At 41.1% G+C, this 25,786-nt stretch overlaps 2 protein-coding genes across 4 annotated transcripts in view; both read right to left on the reverse strand.

Annotated features, from left to right (window-relative positions):
• The window catches only part of dync1i2a (dynein, cytoplasmic 1, intermediate chain 2a), a 21,755-nt gene extending 712 nt beyond the window's left edge, over positions 1-21,043 (reverse strand). Inside the window, exons 1-17 of one of the 3 annotated variants that reach the window (XM_085249206.1) lie at positions 20,900-21,043; positions 19,310-19,421; positions 17,248-17,359; positions 15,992-16,079; positions 14,869-14,928; positions 14,406-14,515; positions 9,505-9,594; positions 9,163-9,325; positions 8,972-9,071; positions 7,759-7,884; positions 5,494-5,640; positions 5,296-5,409; positions 4,644-4,777; positions 3,497-3,641; positions 790-930; positions 502-627; positions 1-222 (exon numbers count right to left, since the gene is read on the reverse strand). The exon at positions 1-222 is cut by the window's left edge and continues 712 nt beyond it. In XM_085249206.1, the coding sequence (XP_085105332.1) occupies positions 109-222; positions 502-627; positions 790-930; positions 3,497-3,641; positions 4,644-4,777; positions 5,296-5,409; positions 5,494-5,640; positions 7,759-7,884; positions 8,972-9,071; positions 9,163-9,325; positions 9,505-9,594; positions 14,406-14,515; positions 14,869-14,928; positions 15,992-16,079; positions 17,248-17,359; positions 19,310-19,411 (1,872 nt within the window). In that variant the 5' untranslated portion in view covers positions 19,412-19,421; positions 20,900-21,043 and the 3' untranslated portion in view covers positions 1-108. Of the gene's footprint in view, positions 223-501; positions 628-789; positions 931-3,496; positions 3,642-4,643; positions 4,778-5,295; positions 5,410-5,493; positions 5,641-7,758; positions 7,885-8,971; positions 9,072-9,162; positions 9,326-9,504; positions 9,595-14,405; positions 14,516-14,838; positions 14,929-15,991; positions 16,080-17,247; positions 17,360-19,309; positions 19,422-20,899 lie in introns of all 3 variants that reach the window. The other 2 variants (XM_085249205.1, XM_085249207.1) reach the window with 2 other exon arrangements.
• Positions 21,044-21,599: 556 nt separating this feature from the next.
• Positions 21,600-23,819, reverse strand: cybrd1 (cytochrome b reductase 1). The gene is made up of 4 exons (XM_085249229.1): positions 23,516-23,819; positions 22,791-22,999; positions 22,340-22,494; positions 21,600-22,239 (listed from the first exon to the last, which is right to left on the reverse strand). Exons 1-4 carry the CDS (start codon positions 23,700-23,702, stop codon positions 21,960-21,962), a joined length of 831 nt encoding a protein of 276 aa, XP_085105355.1. The 5' UTR covers positions 23,703-23,819; the 3' UTR covers positions 21,600-21,959.
• Between the last annotated feature and the right edge of the window lie 1,967 nt (positions 23,820-25,786).

The raw sequence follows: 25,786 nt of genomic DNA on the forward strand, positions 1-25,786 counted from the left end.
TCCGTACTTCTTTCTGATACAAACTTCATCTTTTCCATCTATCAAAACAGGTCTGACATTAACGAGCACATGACTGGTCCCTTAAATGCCTCGTCCAGGGAGATAAGCTCATGCGGCCAGACGCTGAGCTGCAAGCTCCTCTGCGTCATCCCTGTTCTCGTTGATTTCTGCCAGTGTGCGAACAAAACGGGTCCATTCGTCATTTCGCGGTACCGCAATTTGCTGTGGGGGAGGAACACGACAGAGGCGTGAATTTCAAACGCAGACAGGTTATGCTCTGTGCATTTTTTTACTCACAAAGAGCAGACCTAAAATGCACAAATTAGTCCTTAAGATGCTCTTCTAAAATCTCTATAAGATAAATGCTTTACAATTAATCCCTCATTACTAAATTACACATTGTAGCAGGTGAGAGGCTGACTCATTTTTGCAAAATCCAAAATGTTTTTTTTTTTTTAAAGGTACAGTCAGAAACTGAAAGGCTGACTCATGCTTGCTCACCTCTCCAACATCATAGACAAGGACTTGTCCATCAGAGTCTCCCACAGCGATTTCTTTGCCAGAATGAGCCCATCTGACCCTGTTCAGGGCTGGGTTACCCTGCACTGTGACGCTGGCGGTGGGGACCTGAAACAATAACAATCAGGAGTGTACTTGCACGCTAAACCATGTGAAGGCACAGGATCTGATATGGTTAAAAAGGTCAAAATCAAGATATGAGTACCTCGTCTACAGTAAAGTTGGTAACAGCACACAGCTGCTCTTCTGAGAAATGTCTATTAATATTACCTCTGTGTCATTGTTGAGGTTCCACAGGTCGAGATGACCGACTCCGTCCACGCAAGCAAACAGAGCAGGGTGAGTCGGGGACCACATGACATCATACACGTAATCCGAGTTATCCTCGAATGAGTACAGCGGCTTATTGTTCTGCGGGGGGGGGGGGGAACAGCTTCATTCAAAAAGGTTTCCAGTTTTAAATGTATAAATATCCATCTACACACTAATGCAACTCAGTGATGTTTTAAACTGTTAAAACGCACTGGCTTTATGTTACTTAGCAAAGCCACTCAACATTATCACAAACTGCAGTGTGAAAGATCAAACATTACAAAGGTTTGTGTTTCAAAAGAAGTGTATGGTTATGTTCATACAGGACACACAATAAGACACTGAACCCCAAGTTGCTCTGCAATGAGTCCATTAGAGTGTGAATTTTAAAAAGTGCTTGTGTGAATGGGTGAGTTTGAGTGCTCAAGTAGAAAAGTGCTCTATAAGAACCAGTCCATTTACAATACTGCTAAAAAAAATGCTTAAAGGTCACTTAGAAATGTTGTAAATGACAATTAATGATTAATGAAATCAATCAGAAGTAATTTATGATTTGTAATGGAATATGTATGCAGGCCCAATTCCAGCGACCATCATCTATGTTTTTCCTAATGGGACACTGTGTTACCTAATGCAGCTTTATCATCATGTTAAAAGGCTAATTGATCATTAGAAAAAAGCCCTTTCCAATTATGTTAGCACAGCTGAAAACTGTTGTGCTGATTAAAGAAGTAATAAATTTGGCTACTTGAGTATCTGGAACATCAGCCTCTGTGGGTTCATTGTAGTCTTTAAATTTGGGGGGGGGAAGAAAAAATAAATAAAATCAGAGTAAAATTTTTCCAAGAAAAACAAAACAAAAAAGTTATTTCATGATTAGATTTGCAGTGAACAGATTTCAATCATCTGTTCTATTCGACTCAAAGAATAGCACAAACCTCTAACCAGAATAAAATCAACAAGACTGAGACGCTCTCCCATAACAGACCAAGAAGAGACGCAGTCTCTAGTTTGAAAAACAAAAGTCTCACAAGCCTCAAGGGCACCCACAAAACACCCGATTCTACCTCGACACTGAAGTGATGACACCAGGATGGTGGGCTTCTAGACAGAGTTACTGAACACAAGGGAAAGATTAAGATGGGCGAAAGAAAACAAGAGCGGCAAAAAAGTGCAGAGGGATCCAAATTTGAGGAGACAAAGAAGAACATTTGACAGACGTAGAACAAACAAAAAGATAATCATTTGTCAAACTGATGGAGGGAACGTGAAAGGCCGCCTCTCTGCGATGTGCTCTTTTTAATCATAGAGTATAAAAATAAAAGCAGTCAGCTGATATCCCAGTCTGTAATGGAACGGCTGGGCAGAATCGCTGGATCTCAAACCCACTCATCTGTTGTGGGAACAGAATGACCGTATGGTTTGTAAGAAGTGTCCAGTGTGGGAGGTGAAATGTCTACAGAACAAAAAAAAAAAAAAGCCATCGGGAATTCTGTAACTGCTGCAAATGGATGAAAAAGACTTGCTTTGGGATGGGATGCAATGGGGACAGCCTGTTATGTCAGAACAGAGCTTTTACAGTTTGCCTGGCTTAAACTGGCCCTCTGGGAGCTGACTGCACAGGAGAGTGGGCCCAGAGGAGGTTCGCTAAGTCCCAGCCACCAAACACTCGCCATTGAGCCTCCCCATCCCTGGGTGTTGCTCCACAGTGGGGCCCCAGTAACCCTCGCTTGGGCAGGGCATCATATCGTTCCTGTTCTCTTCAACGGGGGTTTCTGAATCACTCTTCATCTGGCCCCTCACTTAACGCTGAAATTGCCCCAGGGGACCCCACCGGGGAAGGCTGCCGCTGACAACCGAGCTTCTGGGATCACAAACCCCATCCACGTCTATAAGCCGGCGATGCACGAAGGGGCCAGATGAAAAGAGGCTGTCTCCCAAAAGAGCTAGAGGTGGCGGCCGTGTATGTGTCTATTCATTGCCAAATAAAGACAACAGAGCGCAGGCAGGTGAGACTTTCACTTTGACAACACTTCTTATGAATTTTCATTACATGCCCTTTTCTCTCATTGTCTCTTATTTTTTTCAGTCTCCCGAGTTCAGTTCAAGAGTGTTCTGTATTATTCATTGTGATGTACAGTCAAGATGTCAAAAGTGAAAATTTTCCACTGCCACCACTAATGCATTATATCAAATGTTTTTAAAAAAAAATCCTATATGTAAAAATGCAGGGTAACAACTCTCGTTTACCACAACAACTACAGATTAAAAAAAAAAAAAAAAAAAGTAATCCATTTTTATATAAACATTTTTAAAATAAACATTAGAGCCTAACAGTCTGAGCCGACCTGTTGCTGTGGAAACCAAACTGTGGCAAATAGGAGGTGAAAAAATTAATTATTTTGGCTAAACGGAGTCTGGTATTGACTGCTGTATCAGGACATCTGTCTACAAATTCAATCAATAGCCTTTTAACAGAAGTCTGTGACTTAAAAATCAACCTTAAAAGAATCATTAGTCCCACCTTACGGCTGAAAGTGAACAATAACTGGATTATAGTGAAGCCCAGAGAGGCACAGAAAGGGAGGAAACTTTTCCCTATGCAGAGATGGGCCAAATAAATGAATCATGGCCTTTAAAATACATCCTAGAGCTCAAGTCATACCTTGGTGCTCCACAGCTTGACAGTCCAGTCGAAAGACGAGGTAACAAACAGGTGAGAGAAGTCCAGTGGCCCAGCAGCTGTGTGGCAGTGGAGCCCCGTGATGGGGCCGTGGTGTCCCTCAAACATCTCGCTAATGCCTGCTTTGCTGTGGAGCACACAGATAAATATGGGTAAATATGCTTAAACTGACCACAAAGAATTAAATTTTACCTTCAGATCTAATGTCTGAATACACATTTATGTGCACTGTAGAAACTTTAGAAAAAAAGAAACAACAAAAATGCACAAAACTGCTGGTTGTTACCATTTACGCAATGCATTAAGCAGGTAAGTAAGCGACAGGCACAGATGGACCTCTGCTGGACGTATTCACAGTAATCATTTACTTGTATCATGTAATTACCAGCAGGGAGGCAAAAGTGACTGCATCCCTTCAACCACATGTTGCAGAGCTGTTACCCAACTGAGACTCTGATAATTAATGTAGAGAGGTAAATACTCAGCATGAATGATGCTTATGCATTATTAACTGCGATGAGAGTATCATACCATTGTAAATGATGTGGAAAATTATTCCCCCGATTACAGAGGTGATTCTGCAGTGCAAAACCTCGCAGCTATCACCTCTCTGTGGTCTCCAGGCATACTACATTTGGTGCGAGGCTGACACGCTGCTCACTGGCAGCTCTGATTTAAGCCACATTTCTCTGCCGAGGACCATCCTAGATGAAGATCCCCAGTCTCCTAAATGAGAACATTGTGGGATGAAGTGCAGTTTTAATTCTCCCAGGGATGACCGACTGTAAACAAACTCTCTCACCCAGAGAAACATACTGAGGGAAAAAAATTAAATAAAAATAAAAGAACAGGGGGGGAAAAAATGATTTGTTTCCCCTGCATGTGTGCCCTGTTTATGTTGAACGACCTTTACAAACACAACTGACAAGCGGAAAAGAAAAACAGGATGACTGGGCAGGAGTGAAACCTCAAACAGCAGGAGATCAAGTGTTGGATTTGCGTTGCACTGGGAAGTGAGTGGGCTATATTTATTTGACACACGGGTCTAGGTGGGCCTTACAAGTCGCCTCAGTTTCCTGCTGGTGTTCGGGAGGCGACACGGTGGGACTGCGGTTGCTTATGAACGCACCTTCCATGACGACATGACATGTAGACTGAGCCGTCCTCGCTGCCCACTACGAAATTGTTGACATCTCCAAGAGGGAAAGACATAGAGGTGACAGCTACAGCTTTGGACTGCTTGAACACCAGCTCCATGCTGTCCTGTGGAGGGGAGGAAACATGGAACAACATCTATAACAAGCTCCCCGCCCAGGCTTTAAGTTAACACACACTCTGCCAAGCAAAACCTATAAAAATCACCCGACAGTTTATTAATGTGTAATCTAAATTCGACTAGTGCTTTATATAAAAATAAAAAAAAATCAGTTTGACAGCGAGGGCTTGGCAGCAGAGATGAAATGACACAGCTAGCAAGAATCATTTCCTTCAAAGTGAAAAATGAGCTGCAGAAAAAAATAAGAGTAAAGTCGAAGGAAATACCAAACTGGAATGTGAAAAGGAAAGAGTCCAGCCAAAATGTCTGACATGTAGCACGAATGCAAAGGACAGGAAGCATGTGGGCGATGTGAAAGAAGAAAAAGAGAGGAAAACAACAGAAAATATATTGTCTTTGCTAAAGTCTGATGCATTATCATTATAAAAACTTATTTTTATGGTTAATACTTTAACTTCTTTACAGCAGAGCACACATTCAGCGTCTGCCCTGTGTTATATGTTACCTGAGGCTGAGAGAGCATGTCCAGACTCCAGGAGCACATCTTGCCATCAGTAGAGATGCTGATGAGGTTGTGGGCATTCTGGGTGCCGACCACATTCACGCAATATACCGGGTGCTGCGAAGACAGTGACGGGGAAATTTTACCTTTTAGCTAAATATAAATGAAGTATACGCCCACTGTGTCAGACCTTTACTGTACCGTATGTGCTGCTGCTGACAGGGGAGTCCTCTGCACAGGGGTCCTCTTGTTGCTCCTGTTGTCCCACAGCACAATCTGCCCCGAGTAGGTGCCTCCCACCACAACGTTGGGGTGGAACTTGGCAAACGCCGCTGACATAACAGCAGACTGTCACAATGAAAGGGTGCAAGAAGGGTTGGGCAAGGAAAAATGAAATAGAGATTTATATTGAGACAGCCGCAGCTAACAATGGAAGCTCAGAGACAGATTACAAAGATACCGTGAATGTTGAGGGATCGGCTGTTAAACTAAGGTGACCGGGCTTTTGCCAACGTAGCCTCTAAAGCGTGGAGCAGTCCAACTGGAGTCACATCACTACTGAAGAGTTTACCTGAAATACTCTTATCAGAACATCTTTATAATTTTTTTTAAATTTTATAAAATGTTTTATTCTGAGAAGCAGTTTGTAACTTTAAGAGAAGTGCTACATATGAAGTATAACTTTTTTTTTAATGTATTCAATTTTTTCCCCATTGCAATTTCCTACCCATTTATCCAGTTTCAACTTGTGGAGGCGGGCTGGAGACTTTCCGAACTGTCGTGGGATAAAAAGCAGGGTACCAGAGAGACAGACAGCAATTCTCCAATTAGAATTACCAATTAATCTATCAAATATGTCTCAGGGCTGTGGAACAAAGCTGGAATACCTGGATGGAAGCCATGCACATACAGGAAGAGCTGATCATGGCGTCTGGTCAGCTTGTAGATTTAAACTCAGGACTTTCCTGCTGTGAGGCGATGATGCTAACCGCTGCACCACTGTGTAGCTAATGTTATTAATTTTAGCCCAGTCTTAATTTGCCTCTTTCGCTTAAAAAATAAGTCTAAACAGTCAACCACTTTCCAAGATAACAAGCGGCAACACTACTGTTATTTCAGAAAACAGTGACACTATTGACCAAGGGCACCAAATGACCCCGAAAGAGGAAAAAATAGCTCATTATTTGAGGTTAGGTAACCGCACTGTGGAGCGAGTGATGAGAAGGGAAAGAGTTTTCATAGAGTAACAAGCCAATGGAAATCTACAGCAGTGAGGACATCATGCCACTTGTCGTTTCAAGGAAACTATCCCAAAACTGACGAGCTGAAAAGAAAATGGAAGTAACGAGTCCTGCAACATGAAGAGGGCACAGCAAGCATGCTGAGATTTTATGCTACTAGTTGATTTTTGCACTGCTGCTAATTTTGAATTCTTCCACACAAACATTTTTTGAGCTGTTTTAGCTAAAAAACTGATTTTTATTGAGAGCAAATGTAATTATTTCAAGCGATTTATTTGCTGAAATAGAAATACAAATTAAAGTCACAATAACTCCCATTTCCCACTGATGTTCTCAACCACAAGTCAAACCTATGTGGGGCTGTAAAAAACTGCAAAGATTTGCATCAGTAGCACTTAAAATCTCCAAAGATGCAATAATATGGACATGGAAAACACAGACTTCAATCTGCAGCTTTTTCCTCTTCTGCGTCATCTTGCATGTTCCCTCTTTATTAAAGTACAACTAAACACATCTTGCATAACTCGAGCCTCAGTTCTCACAGTGTGAATAAACAGACCTCAAGGCTGGCCGATAAGATCAGTATATATTTTTGGATTATGGTTTAGGTGGACTACACACACTCATCACCCCACCTATAACATTTTTTTCCCCAGAAAGTCATCCCGGCAAAACTTTTAATGCATAGATAAACTGACTTGGAGGCAAAAAGAAAACTATGTTAACACTTCTGTTCAGTTTTACTCATCTGAGCAACACGCCTCCATTTACATCCGCTATGGAGGCCAAAACATGTGGTTCTACTCAACTTGTCTTGGTGAAGGAGCCTCAGGGCAAGCATTGTAATAAGGCTGGGCAGAGCGGAGGAGCTCAACTGGTCTCCCAGCTAGCTTGTCTGAACACAGGGCCCTTGTTTAGATGCACATGATAACCAGCCCTGCCCCACACGCTTAATCCTGCTGCGGTGCTCAGATTCCATCCGACTCCACAGGTCTTCACAGGCGCCTCATGAACATGTGTTTGTGCATAGATGTGGTGGAGGTGGATGCCAGTACTGTGAACTCACAATGTGGATGAGGGTAGGGGGGGTATGGGAGCAGAGGAGGAGGCAGGGAGCCTGACAGGATGGCTGGCCGTGTTCCATGTTTGTCATGGAAGAAGCCATCCGTGAGGGTGCTGGGTTATGTTAGTAAAAGGACAGGAAAGTTAAAGTTGCTTTTAGTACCTGACAGTGGAAGACGTACTCCGGTGTAGTTTTCTTGTACTTCATGTTCCACACCAAAGCCACACCGTCTGGCTCATGAGGAGCATCCTCATTGTTGTTGTATGAAGCAACCAGCAGTTCAGGATACTGGAGACAGACCAAAAAAAAAAAAAAATCAGACTGAATGAATGTCAGAGGGAGGCAGGCAGACATGCCCCCCAGGCTTGGCTCCAAGTGGAAAAGCTTTGCCTGCCCCGAGTGCTGCTGCTGAATGCCTTCGAGAATGACTAACCCTTTCCTCCAAGATTTATGGCTCATTTAACTCACCCTACCCCCCGAAGAACGTTGGTAAATGATGTTTTTATTCCTTTGCATAATTTTAACTAAAAGCTACAGTTCTGCAAGGGCTCAAAAGAACACGGAAGCAGACTCAGCAGCTCAGTAAGGATCTCATAAAACACAAACCCATCCCAGTGCATTTCAAAAAACACAGACTGCAGAAACACTATCCAGATGTTGACAAACGATTAACCTCTGCTGCTTTTAATACTTAAATTTAAGTACAGTGGATGCATCACTTTACATCACAAGGGTGTGGATACTGCTCTGAGCAAGAAAATACAGTGAACAAAGAGTTGGTGTTCAATCACTGTCACAAGTCATTGCACAATAATGCATTAAATGACCTTAGACACCAGAGGAAACAAATCATTACGGCCTCCGACTAAGTGACAATTTGTATGGGACGTAACTTACTTTTCCTGAGGGAGCTGAGGCTGAAAGAACATGCTGTCAAACTCAAGCTATGTAATCATAAAGCATTATGGCTGTGCAAATCTAAGTCGTTTAAACAGGCAATTACAAAACAATTATGCTCTTAGCAGAATTCCAGCACAAAGACACAAGGATTAGGATTAGCAGATGATCCATGACTGTCTCTCTGAGTTGATGTATTAAAATGCTGGTTTTAGGGCCAAACTTTTAATACCTGTCGGCCAATACTGACCATATATGAAAATCTTTAAGGGTTTTTTATTATACTGTCTGCAGAACACCAAAGTATGGATCAAAACTGAGCATAATCAAGCAGTAGCTTCAATGGTGAGTGGCCAACGTGTTTGTGAAAGTTAATACTTAATGATTTCAATATGACTGCAAACATAACGTCTGTAACGTCCACTATCAGCCAGACTCTAGTTGGCTTCACCATGAAAACTTTGTTAAGAAAAATGACCTGGGGTGACCAGTCCAGGCAGGTGACAACACGATGTTTGGACCAGCGCTCATCCACGAACTGCCTGTTAAGCGAGAGCTTTGCCCCGGCCTGGATTTCACTGCGGAAAAACAAAGCACCAAAAATCAATAAAAAGCACTTCTTCAAAAACCAATTACAAGTTTTAAAAACACTAGCTGCTCAAGAATTACCCCTCTTTCTCTTCAAGGTCACGGCCACTGTAGTCAAAGAAGAGGTCCACGTGCTCGGATAGAGCCCGCTCGATAATGCGAGTGCTGTGGTCGAAGAAATCTGCAAACTCCTCCGAGTGCAGGATCTGGAGTTTTTCCTCCTCTGTCAGCTCGTGAGGGGGTGCTAAATGGAGAAACAAAAACACAGTGAAATGTCGTGAAGATCCCTGGTGCTAGTAGCCATTATTTTATGCAATCTGATCCCCTCAATTATATAGATAATCTGTAACAATTACATATTTTAAGTGTTAACTAAACTGCCTCAATTTCAGCAGAGAATCTCAATTATCATTTCTGCAGTACCTTCCTCCTCCTCCTTTTTCTGGTCCTCTTTCTCAGCTTGAGTCTCAACTACTTGCTGAGGTGGAGCACTTTCTTCCTCTTCTTCTTCCTCTGTTGATGAAAAAGATACCCATATTAAACATTAGAAAACAACTCTCAATCAACATAACCTGTGTAAGTAGTAAACGAGTATGTTTATGATCATCATTTCCTCGGAATTTTCAAATGCTAAAAGGTATAAAAATCAAACAACAAATAAACAACTTTAACAAAATGAATGAGTATGCTTCCAAACACAGACATTTCATACCTTTTGGTCACTACATTTTCCACATTCATTATTTTTCTCTTTCAAGAAAAGCTCCACCCAGTGATTACTGGCACAGCAATAGACTGATTTTGTATCTCTCCCTTGCATTTGTTTGGTTTGTCAGCACAATGTCTCCTTTCAAAAAGAACTTGCCTCTGTAAAGCGGGGAAGTTTGTCATTTGTATTAAAGGGACACAGCGCAGCGGGTGTCTTGTTGTCATAGGGACCCCTGTCTTTCCCAACTGTTAATGAGACCCTAACCATTCAATAGACAGTCTAGCTGTCAGTGTAGCTGTTTCCTCTGTGTCCCACTAGTAGGTTGCCCCCTTCTAGGCCACGGGGCAGAGGTTGTGGAGCAGCTGCCCAGGCCCGTCCCATTGGACTAGCCAGATGACGGCATGGTGCAAAAGCAGATGGTGATGCTGGGATTGTCTTGTGCTCTTCAGAGGTGGCATGGGGATGGCACAGAGGTTTTCCGCATGGCTGCCCCGAGACAAGCTTCTCCCTGAACGGCAAGCCTGTGCAATTACCATCCTAGCAGGAGGTCCTGCAACTCCTATTCAACCTCAGAGAATGTACGACAAAATACAGGCCACACCAGCTGGCAAACTGCACACCGGCTCTACCTCAAAGAAGATGAACACATCTTTTTCAAACACATTTCCTAGAGACACTATATAGACTATGCTTAAAAAAATAATAGCAGAAGGACAAAACAGATTCATGAGGAAAGTGGAAATACTCGCCTGGTTCCTACAGGCGTTTATCTTTGTATGAACCTTACAGTTAATCTAAGATGACAGCACCACACGCCAGAGTTTCCTTCCTACTGAGATAATCTAAATGATAATGTCATCTGTCACTTTGTCCATAAAATGATTTATCCCCTTTCTCAGATGGAGGTTTGGGGGATGAAGGTTACCGGGTGCACTGATGAGTTTACAGAACTGGGTTGATGACACAAGCCATTTCAATGTGCGGCCATACTCTGCAACCAACAGGAGAAGGTTAAAATCTTTCCTTTCAAGGGCCTCAATCAGGCTTAAAGGAAAACAGTAATCACTGTCTTTCAGCTAGTCCCGGCCGTGCTCGTCAGCCCTTTCCCTGGTGAGGCAGCCAGAGCAATCAACCTGCCAGGCATTAGGAGCGGACAGACAATCTGAAAATAAAGGGTATAATGCACCTGCCAGCCAAAATGGCCATTTGGAGAAAAGCTAGTGATCCTGGTGACCCCACTGGGGATGTGCGTGTGTGTGGGGTGGGTGGGTGGGGGGGAATAGCAAGGGTGGGTGGGTTGCATTTAACAGAATTCACACGGATCAGCAATGTCCCATACGCTGACACCTCCTCTCAAAGCTGCAAAGCAGGTCCAATTACGGCTTTTGTACCACTTAAGACATAAAAGCTTTTTTTTGTATGTAGTGGTGGTGGGGGAGTAATCACAAGTCTTCCTCAATAGACAATATATTAATGCAAACATGGCGTGTGGCCAGTGGTGAGCAACTACAAAACTAAATGACCTTGCAGGTGGCATCCGCGTTCTATACGCACAGACACACCAAGGCTGTGACTTCAGCATGTGCAACATGAAGCCCAATAATGAAACCATAGAAGACAAATTTCCACCAATTCACACGTACATCTGAACTATCATTTCTTGTATGCTGAAATAGACCTCTTCTAGTACCAGCGTACAAAAAGCCTTTCCAAAGTGTGTAGTTGCATCTAGTAGTGCAGCAAATAAAAACATCAGCAAACCCTATTACATGAACAATAACAAAAAACAAATTGCATAGGTGCTGAAATCATACACAGAAAAAAAAGGGGAGAATATTCTCAATTTTTTTATTCCAAATGATTAGCTACTGTATGAGAGAAGGATACAACAGATATTTAAGGGTACTAATCATCAAGTGCATAAAAGCTGACCACAATTACAAGTGGCACTTCAAACAAGAAGACCATTAAGGGCTTTTGTGATTAAAAGTTTTGACCTGCCTCTGAATTCATCGTGATTAAAACAATCACATTCAATTAAATATTAGATTTACTAAACTGCTCTGCATACTTATATTCCTGACGAGCCTTTTTGAAATGCTGTACTAGACGAACCAGTCCAGCCCTCCCCCTCCACCCCACACGTACTCCCAAACCTCCAACCTTCCACAATATCTTATGCCATAATTACAGCCTCTTGTTGAGGAGTGCATACTGATGCTGCATATTACCTACTAGTGCAATCTGGGAATCGTGCAGCGGTGGCATATTCGACAATCTAATGGCTTAAACTAACAAATTTTCTGAAGCTACCTACAGATGGAAAAAATTAATCTCCAATGCACTGAATGTGGGGCAGGCAGTGCTTTTAAAAATAATGTGGGTTTTTTTATTAGGCAGAAAAAAACATTGTATAATTTCTATGTCCTTTCCACTTTGTCTATGTGCACTTGTTTTTTTTTTTAGGCTTTTGCCAGGTAGTTTGGCTCAAGCATTTTGTGGAGAGCTCGCCACTGTTCTTCAGTGTGTCACTGCTTTCTCATGTAATCTCAGACTGACCCCACGATGCTGAAATCAGCTCTCTGTGGGTGCCTGATCAGCTGCATGGCTCGTTGTCATAGACGACAGAGCCGTGTAGCTGTGTGTTTGGGGTGGCTGTGATGTAGAAATATGCATGTGGGAGCCAAACAGATGTTTTCCTGAAGGTACTGTGTAATGAATAAAAATCTCAACAGCTAATATGCCTTGAAACATTTGCACAGTGCTGTTCACTGTTTAATTCCCAAAAGCTGGGATTAATTATAAGAAGACAGTACATTTTCTTCTTCGGCTGCCCTCTTTAGAGCTCCCCACCGAGGATCACCTGCCTCTATTTCACCCTATCCTTTGCATCCTTGTCTTCCTTCACTATATCCAAGAACCCTCTCTCTGGGCTTCCACTTTTCCACCAGCCTGGCAGCTCCATCATCAACATCCTTTGTCCTACATATCCACTATGCCTCCTGTGCACATGTCGCTAAAATGCTGAGTCTGAGCTGTCCCTCTGATCTACTCCCTCACATACTGACCCTCCTGGTCACTCCCAACAGAATTAATAAGAAAAGGAAATCAAATATTTAAAAAATGGAAGTGATCCTTATACGAGCACAGATATCAAGAGTTTTTTCATACACCAAGAAAACGAGTATCCAGTTGTTCTTGAGTGATATACTATTCTCATTTCCAACTATTTTAAAATGTGGATGGCTTCTCCTGGACTGCTCAGAGGACATTCTATGTGCCAATGGGGCAGGTGATCTTAAAATCTTTTACTCCTTTTTCCGAGGTGTCTCACTGACACTGTGGGAACCCTCAGTTTGGAGCAGCCAGGGCATGGCAGCCGCTACCCTCTAATGCCACCGCCTGCTGACCTTGAGAGTGCTGCGGCGTTGCTTCCTTTTGACAACATGATAAATCGCTCAATCAGAAACCAGGCCTGACGCCACCCCACACATCAGAAATGCGCCAAGGGGAGCAAGCTGGGAAGGGGATGCCGTCTCATCGAGTGCCAGAAGTGATGGTGTGAAAATGCACAATGTCACTGAGTGTGTTTTGTTATGTGCCTGCTCGGTGAAGGGAGAAGACAGGGAAGCGAGGGAGTTGATGAAATGATTACATAGTGGCAGAGAGGGGAAGGGGGGCCCCAGTGTTGAACAGCTGGCAGAAACCATCGTTGTTTAACACAGTTTTACAATGCCCAGTAGAGTCCAGCGTAAAGAGCGATGAGGAACACTGGGATGCTCTTCGTCCTTCACTAGTTCCGCTTGTAGTTTTCCACAAAATCACACAATTTTATCTTACTCGAGCTGCATGCCACCTCAGAATTTTCTACACGTCACCTGATTAGACCACACAACCGACACTCGGTACACTTTTAAAATCCTAACCAGGCTTTCAGGGATGCTTAAAACACATGTTAGCTGGTGCAAATCATTTGAGAAATCAGCTTAAAAAAAAAGAAAGAAAAAAAAAGATAGTGGCTATGAGTGACGGTACAAAACAACTATCCTAATCAGGATTTCAGTCGAGCATATTACTCACCATCAGTCATTAGAAAAATCAACCGAGAACAAGAAGCATGACCAAAAATATTGCATATTTGATGGAACATGTGCTCACCATGTGAATTTTAGTAAAAAACCCAAATATTCTCTTCGTCCAACCACATGAAAGCTTTGCTGCAGCAATTACATACATATTGACACGCTTCAGAGAGAATGAGCCGTCCTATGCACAGCATTTCATATCTTCCCTTCCAATCTCATTTCTCCTTCCTGTCACAGGCTTTCTCATCCTGCTCATTAATTATACCAAAGCAGCATTGGCTGGAAGGTTCAGAGGAGCAGAGCTTGTCAGAATCTAATCCCTGCCCTAACTTCTTATGTTTCCTGGGCCTCATTTTTCCTTTTCTTTCATCTCAGTAAAATCAAATCTCTTGCACTTGTTCACTTCTGCTCTCAGAGAGACCCTGTTAAGAAGAATGATATGATATAATCCATGCAGGCACGCAGTTATGTACATGCGCACACATTTGACTGCGTTTTTCAACATTAACCTATAACACTTCATGAGTCACCTTCTTTCGCCTGAGTAATGGTCTGGGTCTCTTTCGTGTAGGACACAATTTCGCGTGGTGGGAAGTCCACTTGTGTAACTTTGGCCATCCCCAGTTTTGGAGTTACACGCCTAAAAGGAAAGAACAACTCAAGTTTTGCACAAAATCGCAGTGAAAGAGACAGTAAAGACAAAAACATACAACACAGTGCTACATCTATAACCACTCTCACCTCCTTGCAAGTGGGATCTTTTGCTGATTAAAGTGAGTAAATTAGTCGTTTATGGGATTGCAACGACTTCATATTAGTTTTTAAAACTATGTAAATAATTAAAAGGTTTTGTCTCACCATTCCTGCATGCATCCCTACATGGTTTTCCTGATCTGTCTTAACTGAATAATGACTTTGAAAGACAAAGTAATCATGCCATAGATTGAGAGAAGGGAAAATGACCAGGAAAGGAGAGAAGAGAGTGTCCAGTACCCCAGCTCAGAATCAGAGTGAAGTTGAAGAGTGGACGGGTCAGAGTCCCAATGCAGATTCCTGGTTAGTGTCACAGCAACAAGGCAGCATTAGTGAGAGAGAAACAGGCGAGCACAAATGAGGAGAGGAAATAAAGTTAGCATTATGGCACATAACAAACATGCTGATTGAATCCTAGGTCACAATTAAAATCATTCTGCATATCCAAACACCCAAAAAATGAGTTTTCTTTATTACAAATTAAGCTTGAATCTGTTTACATAAACCCAGAGATGGAAAAATGTATCTGCTTAAAATGCATGGGCACACAGACCCTGTGTGCGATGGCACAGGGTGTAATGTTCAGGCCGAACTGTGTCACACCAAAGCACTGAGTGCTGTGCCGACAGAGGGGGGGGGGGGGGGGGGGGAGAGAGAGAGAGAACCCTCAGGGAGAAAACATGACCTCCATGTGTGTAGGAAATGGCCATGCTGGTGAGGGAAATGAGTCAACACGTAGGGGGAACAACTCACTGGGTCTGATGGGACACTGGGGGAGCTTGAGTTTCAGCACTGGGAAGGGGCTCTAATTAGGGGTTAAGAAGTCCCCCAGGCGTCACAGCAGCCTGCTGCTTTATTGTTAATTTAGGATTGTTCTAATTCGATGGCACACAAATGAAATAAACATGCACTCAGTTGGCAGGAATTCGTCATCGTTCACTGTAATGATGTAGGACTTTGTAAAATGTTTTAACTCAGCTGCTGTTAATGCAATTGTGCTTAACAGGTATTCATAAGCTTTGTTTATAGAGTTTGAAAGTAATGCCAAGCATAAGAAAGCAGAACAGACAAGCTTCTTTATGTTGTTTTCAAAATGCTTCACAACTAATTTGCTGCAAAACAGTTCTGCAATTTAAGCTGTGACAAAGACACTGGAAACATACATTGCAGATATAAGCATAACCGTTAAAAAGAATGCTGAAGTAAAAAGCAAGGTAGAATCAACAAAGTACCAAGCATTTGATTATTATTCCTCAGGTAGAAACAGTTTTGGCCTTTCTCCCCCCCTGAAATAGGGACGTCTGCACTGTTTATGCACTTGTCAAGTACTGTACAAGTGCAGATTGTGAGACAGTGTGTGTACCTGGGTCCCACAGCTCCATCAGAGTCCTGGCTCCCTGCATCACTCGGTGTGCCCGCAGATTTGGCAGTTGGAGAAATGGGAGGAGGGACTACACAGGCAGACAGACAGTAATCATCAGTAAACTGTTTATAGCAGTACAATACAATATAAATGTCTCTGTGTAAAGCAAGAAAAATGCACAAATCTAAATAATAAACGTAAACTCTTGCAAGCTCAAGCCATGTTGGGAAAGGAGATTTCAGCACAATTGTACTGTCTTCATCAATTAAATCATATGCAAGACAAAAAAAATACAATTAAAAACTAGCAGTATCAAAAATACAACCATGATTGTTTTGAATGTCTTACTTGGGTCCGTCTGCAAACTCTGATAGATTTTTATATGGATCTCTTCTGCCATCTGCTGTTAGCAATATGACCATGCTCTAAAAACCACTGTGTGTATACTAGTATATTTTTGGAAATGTTTCATTTTTATCCATCCTTCCACTTATTATCATCATCATCATCATCATCTAGTGAGGCTCATGTTTGACAAGCTATTTACACAAACTCATCATAGTAATAATATCATGATTAGCCTCATCTTCCAGGCAACTGGATTTAGTTTTGCCACAATTTTCATAGTCACAGCTCAGAAAATGTCTAATATAAAGCTACAAAAGAACAGTGACACATTTGTGTTACTTCCGATCTGTACTCCAGCATATTTGATACGAAATAACTGTAATGGCCACCACATGAAAATGAGACTATTATGGTGGCGTTTTCTCGCATCCATCAGCATCGAGAAGTATAACATTTCTTTCTTATTTTTAAAACGTTAATCCAATTTTAGGAGTCAGCACAACCATTACAGACAAAAATGAATGAAATGTTTATTAAGTAGTCCAAAGTATGCTGCATCTATGCACAAAATCAAGTGATTTAATATGACTATTAATGAAGATTGCAGTGCTTAGAAACTGAAATTTTATATCATTTATTTATTACCCCAAATATTCTGGTGTGAGTGATGTGGAATGAAAAAAGCTGATTTCTGCACTGCTCATCCATGAACATGAACACCCAGACACCAATGTCAAAACATAGTTCTAGTACAATGACCCAACTGTATGTGTATGCAAACTAGATTCATTTTTTTATCCAGCGATGCACTGGGGGTTTGAGCTCAGTTAGATATGCATGTATTTTCCTAAGGGTGTACAGTTAAAAAGTAGGTATCATAATAGAGCTCTATGTAAAATAAAACATACCAACTGTAACATCTGTGGTTATGCCCACGCTCTGTAGAAGAGCCTCAGCTTCACGTCTTTTCTTCTCCAGGTCAGAGTCATCCTGAGGAAGTACGACCTCTTTCAGTTCCGCCTAGAAATAAAAACAAACAAACATAAAAACACCAATGATAACAATATTAAATTGACTGGATCTCAGGCAATACAGTAAAGCATCCAGTCTCTTCTGCTTAACCAGTTCAGTGCCAAAGTGGGCTAAAGCCGAGCTGTCATAGACTGAGAGGAGGGGTACACTCTGGACAGGTTGCCAGTCTATCACAGGACTACACAACACATTAATATTGATTTATGACTTTTTTAGTGATTCACAGCTATGAGGAAGCCCATTCTCTAAATTAAAAATTAGTACTTAATTGTTTTATGATGCACTCTGTGCAAGAATCTTATTACTGCCAAAGGATATGACAAGTGCAGCAAAGAGCTGATCTGCAGGAACACCAGCAAGGATACATAACATTAATTTGGGGTGACTCTGTGGAGAGAAGGTGATCCACTAATTTTAAGGTCAGTGACTCGATCCCTGAGCTCCTTCAGCCTACATGTCAAAGGGTCTTTGGGCAAGATGTTTAATTCTAAACTTTTCTTCAGTGTGTGATTGAGAAAGAGCTGGAGGAACAGAATAAAGTGGTGTATGCTTGTATGTTTGTAGGCTATCAAATGCTAGGAGAGATATTTTGGAGAAGAAGAAACCGAAAAGATGGATGCTATTAAATATGTCTGAACACAGAGCAAACTAGATTTTGTACATCTCCATCATTTAAGAGAAAGGCACTGCTGATGTCTGTCATTTTACCATTTCCAGGCCGAATTGCAAGACGAAAAGGTCTGAGGTTTGCTTTTCCTCGTGTGCACACAAAGCTACTGTATTTTAATGTGTCAAGATAAGATTGTTATGACCTAGTGTTTGGCTTCTTAGCCAGAAATGTAGCACTGAGCATACGTGGACAGTGGGACAGTGTATTTACCCTTACTTAAAACAGCGACAGGTTGGTTAAGAGCACATATCTTACAAAATAAAGCTGCAGTCATGATACAGTGTTGTTTTACTTTCACCCAATCTGTGTTTCACTGAGAGGTTTTGCTCCATGACATAAGCCTTGCGACCAGGAAGTAAATGTTCTAAGTAAGAACTCATGTAAACTGGAGAATTTGGGGAAAATCCTCCTTAAAGGACAAACCTGGAGAACAAAACAACTTTCCTTTCCCATTCAATAATCTGTAGCCTTCATACCACAAAGAAATACAGCTATTATGGATAGGATGGATTATATGTTCAAAGGATGTGGAGGAAATAATCACACTAAAAGTAGCAACATGCAAATATCAATTAAGAAGAAGAGTTCTATATTGTCAGAACAGTATGAAACAGTCAAAACAGGAAATAATCAAATGATCTACACGTGCTTTTAAATTACAGTGGAATATCGGATTATTTTATTCCAATCACATTATAGAAGTTCAAAAAACATTATGTAATATAGCCAAGAATGGCTGGAGAGGGAGACTGACAAAAGGCATCAATATAGCTATCTACCAAAACACAGCTACTCTGCTAGAAGAAAATGCATACTGTACACTAGCCACCTCATATTGTTTTATCACATTAGGCCCAACTTGAGCTTGTTAATGCAATCTACTTACTATCAGTCAGTTGAGAAAAATCAATCCATGAAAAACATTTTACTTTTCTGTCTTACTTTTGCCATTCAAAACAAATGGTGTGGAATTTATTATCTATATAAACGCAGAAACCCTTAATACCTGCAGGGTTACATTTGGATTAGAAATTAAAAACATTATCACTAATGGAACAGGGTTGCTTATCTTAATATAAATACCTTTCTCACCTACCTTTCTCAGAAGAACCTTATCTCTTTGTCAAGGGCCTTGGGATGTGTTGTGTGTATTAACCACTTTCTCCTACTCTAAACTTCATATGCAAATGGCCAAATAAGTTTGACGATTAATGTGGACCATTGTAAATGCATGTGAACTAAATATTTACAAAACATTGTTAGCATACCTTCTTGCGCTCCTCTTCCTTCCTTCTCTTCTCCTCTCTGATTTGTGCTAAGCGTTGCTTCTTCCTTTCAAGCTCTGCTTTCAGCTCACTTTTGTCAGACATGATGCCAAAGCTGTATAAAAAGATACAGCTCTGTTATATTAAGTGTCGATTAAGATTAGTCTGAAATATAAAGTATTTATCAGCTAAAATTATAGCCAAAAAGTATCTGGACAAAGACACAATGTTTGTCATTTCAATATGTGACTGAAGTGCAGGCTTTCAGCTTTAATTCGTTTCACAGATTTAGCCAAATGCTGCAAAACTGATCAGACAGCAAGTTCACAGTGCAAATGAGAAGTGGGATACTGTTCAATGGTCACCTGCTCTCAGCCCAATAAAGCATGCTTTTTAGATACTGAAGACAGAGACCCACAAACAAGCAGTAAAGGTCTGGCAGAGCATGTCAAGAGAGGAAACAAAGCATTTGAAGATGTCCATGGGGTATTGACGTCATGCAGTTATTGGTTGTAAAGAATTAACAACAGTCCTGTTATGTCCGTTGGTCCCGTTTCTTCTGAGTCTCTGAAAATTAGGAGGACTCCGTAATAAAACGGCTGTAACTCCGAAAGAGTTCATGCAAATCTTTGGTTAAACCCCTCAAATTAAAGCTGAAAATCTGCCCTTCAAACACATCTCAGTCCTGTGATTAAAGTCTCCATGCGATTGGGTTTTGAATAATCAGGCAAAAATACAAAAACTGTTACTTTCCAAAGATTATTTATATATCAAAGCATCAGAAGTGCCCTAGTGGTCTCGCTGTGTTTACAGGGTGTCCTATACCATAACTGAAAGCCAAGCATCTCATAACAGCTTCAGGAGCCTCTCACGACATTTCCGACAGCTTGTATCGACCCAACCTCTCACTGACCGCACAATTAAACCGACCAGTGTTTCAGCCTCCCCCCTGGGTAATTGAGTTAAATGTGTTAGCCGTGTATTATTTCTTCGCTTCATGTAAAGACTGGCTGACCAGTCATTGTCATTAGCTAGCTAACAGAGAGCCCCACCCTAGAGTCCGTTCAACCTCCCACACCCGCTAACCTCACCCGGCCCGGTGTTACGTTATCCATGTAAGTTAGTTATTCCCGGTTCATATTAGCTTAATGTACCAATGAACTCAAAGCATTATGATGCTTTGTTTATTAGTTACACTGCAGTTTAAGGGAAACCCGCTAAGCAGCAAGGGCCTCGGCTATTGCTAACAGTAGCCTTCCGTGTTATTAGTAACTACTGTACTGGCATTACAGCGCTTTTCTCTTAATAAACACCCACTACTATCTCCATTTATTATTTTTATATTTTTCTTGCTGACTTCAAGGCAATAGAATATTTCCCCCTAGAGATCAACCCAAAAATAACGGCTAGAGATACATCACTTTGATAGAAGCTAGTTAGAGCAGCTAGCTACAGCAGTTAACCGGACTCCGGTCTGCAGCGCTGTCACGCTGACCACACGGTGAATAAAGACAGTTCGCTTACGAACACAGACATACTTTTACAGCAATGTGAAGCTACGGTTATATTGATGGTGATGTGTAGAGAACTAACCTTACAGAAAGTTTTGGACCTGTCACCAAAAGGCTTTAATCAACACTGAGCCAAAACAATTGGGCTCTCGACCAAAGTACAGGTGCCGAGTAGAGCCAAAAAGAGCCGCTCCGCCTTGACGTGGCTGTGCTGCTGTCATTTCCAGGCCATGCCAAGCATGCAGAGTTTAGAGTCTGTCAACAACTCTGGTAGCGAATTAACAGCAGGAGTATTATTGCTGAAGTCAGCTGCTCGTATCCGCAATTAATTTTTCACCGTTTCTTAAGAAAAAAAATTTATTAAAAAGACCGTATCAAGGTCCTAATGGTTCATGTGATGCATGTACTTTTTTTAAATTCCTGCAGTATCCATACTGCAGTCAACTTTTGATGTTCAGTCACATTTTGCTCGAATTAAGTTGGATTTAATTAAAGCGATCCAAAATCCTGCGTTACTTATTTATGAACTTTTCCTTCACCCTGCTGGCAAGGAAAGAAGTGATTCTGACAACCTTGGTTTCTTTCTTTTTTTCTAATTAGTGCACCTGGTTAGTACTGTTTTAAATGTTCCACGTTTTTTTTTTCACATATGCAAAATAATATATGTATATATATTAAAAAAATATTAACATCTACAATAATAACAATACAATCACTATCAAGAGCATGTAGTTTCTCTCTTTCACTACTGATTTAAATTTACAATGTGAATAATGGAGACATTTTATATGTATCAAATGTTTATTATAAAATATACTGTCAGTATCAAACTAAGAAAATACAATAGAGTATTTAGTGTATAGAAAACCTGCAGTGATTAAATTGTGCAGTGTATGCCTATTTTTAAATCATTGTGTAATCTTAATACAGTAGTAGCTCACCATTATTTACATGCACTTACATAAACACTGGAGAAATGAAAAAAAAAATCAAAATAAAGTACTTTAAGGTGCGAGAGTGAAAACTAAAAAGAAACGAAGAGCGGTACAGGAATGTAACAATTTGATGCGTTCCTTTTGATTTCCCTTGTTCGTTTAAACTGGTTGCACATACATTAATCCACTCTTTTTTTACTTTTTCTATCAGTTAACCTGTTCATCAAATTTGTTACTCCTCTTCCTGGCATCTCCAGCACCGTAAGCATCAGATCCATCCGGCAGTTGAGACAATGCTGAAGTGACTTTACTGTTGTCCTCACCTCCCCCATTGGTATGCAGACTATGCAAGATCTGGTCACTGGGGCGTTTCCAAGATGTTCGAGTGGCAATCCAAAGAATCAGACCTCCAAAAAGCACCAGGAGGACTCCCAGTACGTTCACAAAAGTTGCCTCTGGGGGAGAATCCTTATACTTTGGGTCTTTCCTTTTGTGATGTAAACAGAGGAAAGTTATTCTCACTGTTCAGCATTTACACTGTATTCATCTCATTTTTAACTACTCTCACTCTCTATTTTAATACTTACAGGCCAAAGATGAGTTTCTCTGTGATGCCCATAAGTGCCACGGCTATGACACTGGTAAAAAGTAAAAGACCGCTGTAGACGTGGAGAGGCATAAACGCTGCTCTCCAGGACACAGGTGTAACTGGTATCAAGTACATGCCAACTCCAAGAACAAGCTGCCCATTGAAAGAGAGAGACAGATAAAACCCACTTCAGATCTGAAGACTGCTGTCCACTATGACTTAGTCTTTTAGAACCACCAGTAAGAGGTTCAGAGAAAAATGAGAAAGCTATACTGTTATACTTTAGATGTGTTAACAGTCCAGTCTAATGGTAGTAGTAGCTACAAAAACCCTGCAATAACTGTGCTTCTTAGGTAAAATGTTAGACGACACTCTTATCTTCAATATGTAACAAAAGTAGGTCTTTGTTGTAACTGCTTTAAAAATACCAAATGATTGCATCTATTTACCTGCAGACCGTACAGTATAACAGCCGTGAGGCCCAGCCAGCTGTGCAGACTGTACATGTTGGGAATGTTGGCACCATTGTGGAAGTCAAAAACTGCCACCATGGCTATAACAGCAAAAACGAAGGCTAACAAATTCAGTCCTGCATGAATGAACTTCATCATGAGTTTGCTGCACTGCCAGGTCCAGGGGAGCCTGTAGACTATTATTGCTGCAAGAGAGAGTAAGACAGGCAGTTAGCAACAACTTAAGGCAACAATAAAGCTTTTTTTTTTTTTTTTTAATTAAAATAAAATAAATTTGACTACATATTTCTAAAGTTGTAGGCTTACTTGCTTTATACTATCTAGGATGTAATGTTTGGGTCTCATAGCCTCATGAAAATCATATGGGGGGGAAAAAAGCACACAGGTGTTGTAATGCATGTAAAATCTATATGCCATGTCACAGTGCATGTTCAATCATAAGTTTCTCTCTTTAGATGAAGGACGAGTGTACTGCCAGCTTGTGATTCCCTCATTACGCAATGAAGGCTAGAATCAGGCAGGCAAGCAATCCATGCCAGCCCACTTTGAAAAAGTCTTTGAAAAATGTGAAGGAGGACGTCAATTTTGGATTTTTATTTGCACCTTTTAATCCCGCAGATGTCGTGGTATAAGAAAAAGAAGTGCACTTTCAACAGTTAGTCTCAATTATGTCTTATAAAGATAATAAAGACCCTTCTTACCTATCCCCTGCAAGAAAATAAATCCAGTGACTATTAATACCGGATGCCAGTTGAATTCGGCGAGCCCTCCATCCCAGGCCAAACCTTCCTTAAAATACAGAACCCATCTGAAGACGAAGATTATGGAAACAAAGCCGGCGGCGGTGGCGGCACACAAAGCCAGCAAGAAGTGCTTCAGGTTCTCCATCGGCGTCTGCAGCGGGGGAGAGGCAGAGACTGGAACGGAGCGGCTGCTGTCAGGTACAATAACAACTTACAACTCAGCGCTGCCCGTTGAGGAGGGACCGCGGTCACGTGACCCCGAGCTGAGAAAACGTTTGGAGGGAGGGTGTTTTGCAACTTTTGTCGTTACAGAAGAGAGTCTGGGATCGGTTTTATAAGATGTTTTGGGGGGTTTTTTGGTGCTGCGTCACCCTCTGACTCCCGTTACAACACAACTCCACGTCTACGCAGTCCTTCAAAGTCTGAGCTCCAGCGGGATTAAAGAAACAGCCATGTGGGCATGACTAGACATCTGTGGCTCTGGTTTTGCTTTGTACTGCGTTTTATGAATAGGCACTTTTCTCATTATCCCCCCAATTTATATCTTACTAATGCACCACAAGACACATTACAAAGAAAACATGAAGACAACCCTTTGCTCTTTTCTTTTAAAGCTATACCTACACTGTAAATATTAACGTGTCACTTACCCTGACAGACAGCTACAACATTTAGGGTTGGAACATTAAGACACATAATCCTACAAACAAGCTCAAAGCCACTTTTGTTACAACTGAAGATTCATTATTTAAAAACTTATTAAAGAAGAACACTTGAGTGGTTTTGCAGCTGGTGGCCACAGATCATTGCTCTTTTCTTATCCTTCCTGGCTGATTTCTTTTCTCTTATTTTATTTTGCTTTTTGTTGGTGTCAGTACCTTCAGCCCATTTGGGTTACAGAGGTAGTCCAGCTCCTCAAGGGTGAAACATCCATATGTGCTGTTGCAAGGTTTGCTGTGACTCCAAGGATCGTTTTTTTATTCAAAATATTTTTATTGGGTATTTGTGGATATAGTTTACAAAAAAAAAAAAAAAGAAGAAGACAGAAAACACAAACTGTTTACAATGAATACAAAACAGAACTTCTCATGTTGGAACATTGTTTCCCTCTCTTATTATTTACCAAACATACTCCAAGGATAGTTTCAAGAATTTAGAGGAGACACCAAGTGTGCCATTACATGAGGAGAGCTGGACAGCGCCAAAGAATGGGATCAACCCAGCAGCAGGACCAATATCTGCTTCTTCATGTAAATGACAGTGGAAACACTGCCAGTGTCACTGCCCACAAAATGACCTACTCGTGCATGTTTCTGTCAGAAGGGATACAGGAAAAGGAACAGTTCTGCTAAACCATTTCCTTTTGGGGAGGGGTTGTCTTGTTGTTACCTCTCCACCACATCCGCTGTGACTTTGTGCCAAGACAGGGGAAAAGGATTCACACTGTGACAGATTGATATCCCTAAAGTCCTCCTTTAATTTTTGAGAAGTGTCAAGGTTTGCAAAGGAAATTTGACTAATTCTGTGAGATAATATATGCTTTTGATAAACCTAACTTAAAGGTTAGCTAGAACACACAAACTAACTGGTTTCAATTTGGGGATCTATGCAGTAAAGAACAGACATACTTTATTGTACTGCTACTTTTAATTTCCTATGAGCAAATTTAAGAGCTAAAATTAAGATATTTAATACCATCGCATCTTTTTTGTAAACTGAAGTCAATCAAAATGTGTGATACTATCTCAATATGTGGGACAAGACAAACACGTGATCACCCTAACTTCCCATTGTGACATTCTATTTTCTTGTATTACATCTTATATTGAATACAGAAACTCTTTATAAAAAATTATAGAAACTTGGTATACATAAGACTCCTGTTCCTGTTATGAGATTTTCCTTTCACGTTAATTTGGAGACTTTTTGGAAAATCAAAACCTCATATCTGTAACCCATGCATGTAAATAGACCCGCAATTTGCATGCGACAATCATTTGTGAAGTGTGACACTGTCACCACATTTAATCTGCATGAGTGCACTGCAGCTGGCAAATCACTTTTCTGAAACGTACATCATTAGGATGGCGTCAAGCAATTTCATCAGCTCTGACTGTTAACATCAAGCAAACAATCGCATAACTATCTCAGATCCTGGCTCAGAGTAAATATCAATATCTTACAATTTGGATATGCATGACGGAAAAAGAGAAGGCTGAAATACAGAGC

The sequence above is a fragment of the Mchenga conophoros genome, linkage group LG16 (assembly GCF_057382185.1).
Source record: "Mchenga conophoros isolate Kocher_MC1m ecotype Shallow Benthic linkage group LG16, M_conophoros_male_GT1.1, whole genome shotgun sequence".
In the NCBI taxonomy this organism is placed as follows: domain Eukaryota; kingdom Metazoa; phylum Chordata; class Actinopteri; order Cichliformes; family Cichlidae; genus Mchenga; species Mchenga conophoros.

Excerpts from the sequence above, each read along its gene's own strand:
- cybrd1 (XM_085249229.1), bottom strand. The coding sequence starts at position 23,702 with ATGGAGAACCTGAAGCACTTCTTGCTGGCTTTGTGTGCCGCCACCGCC. Across the intron at positions 23,000-23,515 it reads TATTTTCTTGCAGGGGATAG|CAATAATAGTCTACAGGCTC; the intron begins GTAAGAAGGGTC and ends TCTCTCTTGCAG. Across the intron at positions 22,240-22,339 it reads GAGAAACTCATCTTTGGCCT|GAAAGACCCAAAGTATAAGG; the intron begins GTAAGTATTAAA and ends ACATCACAAAAG.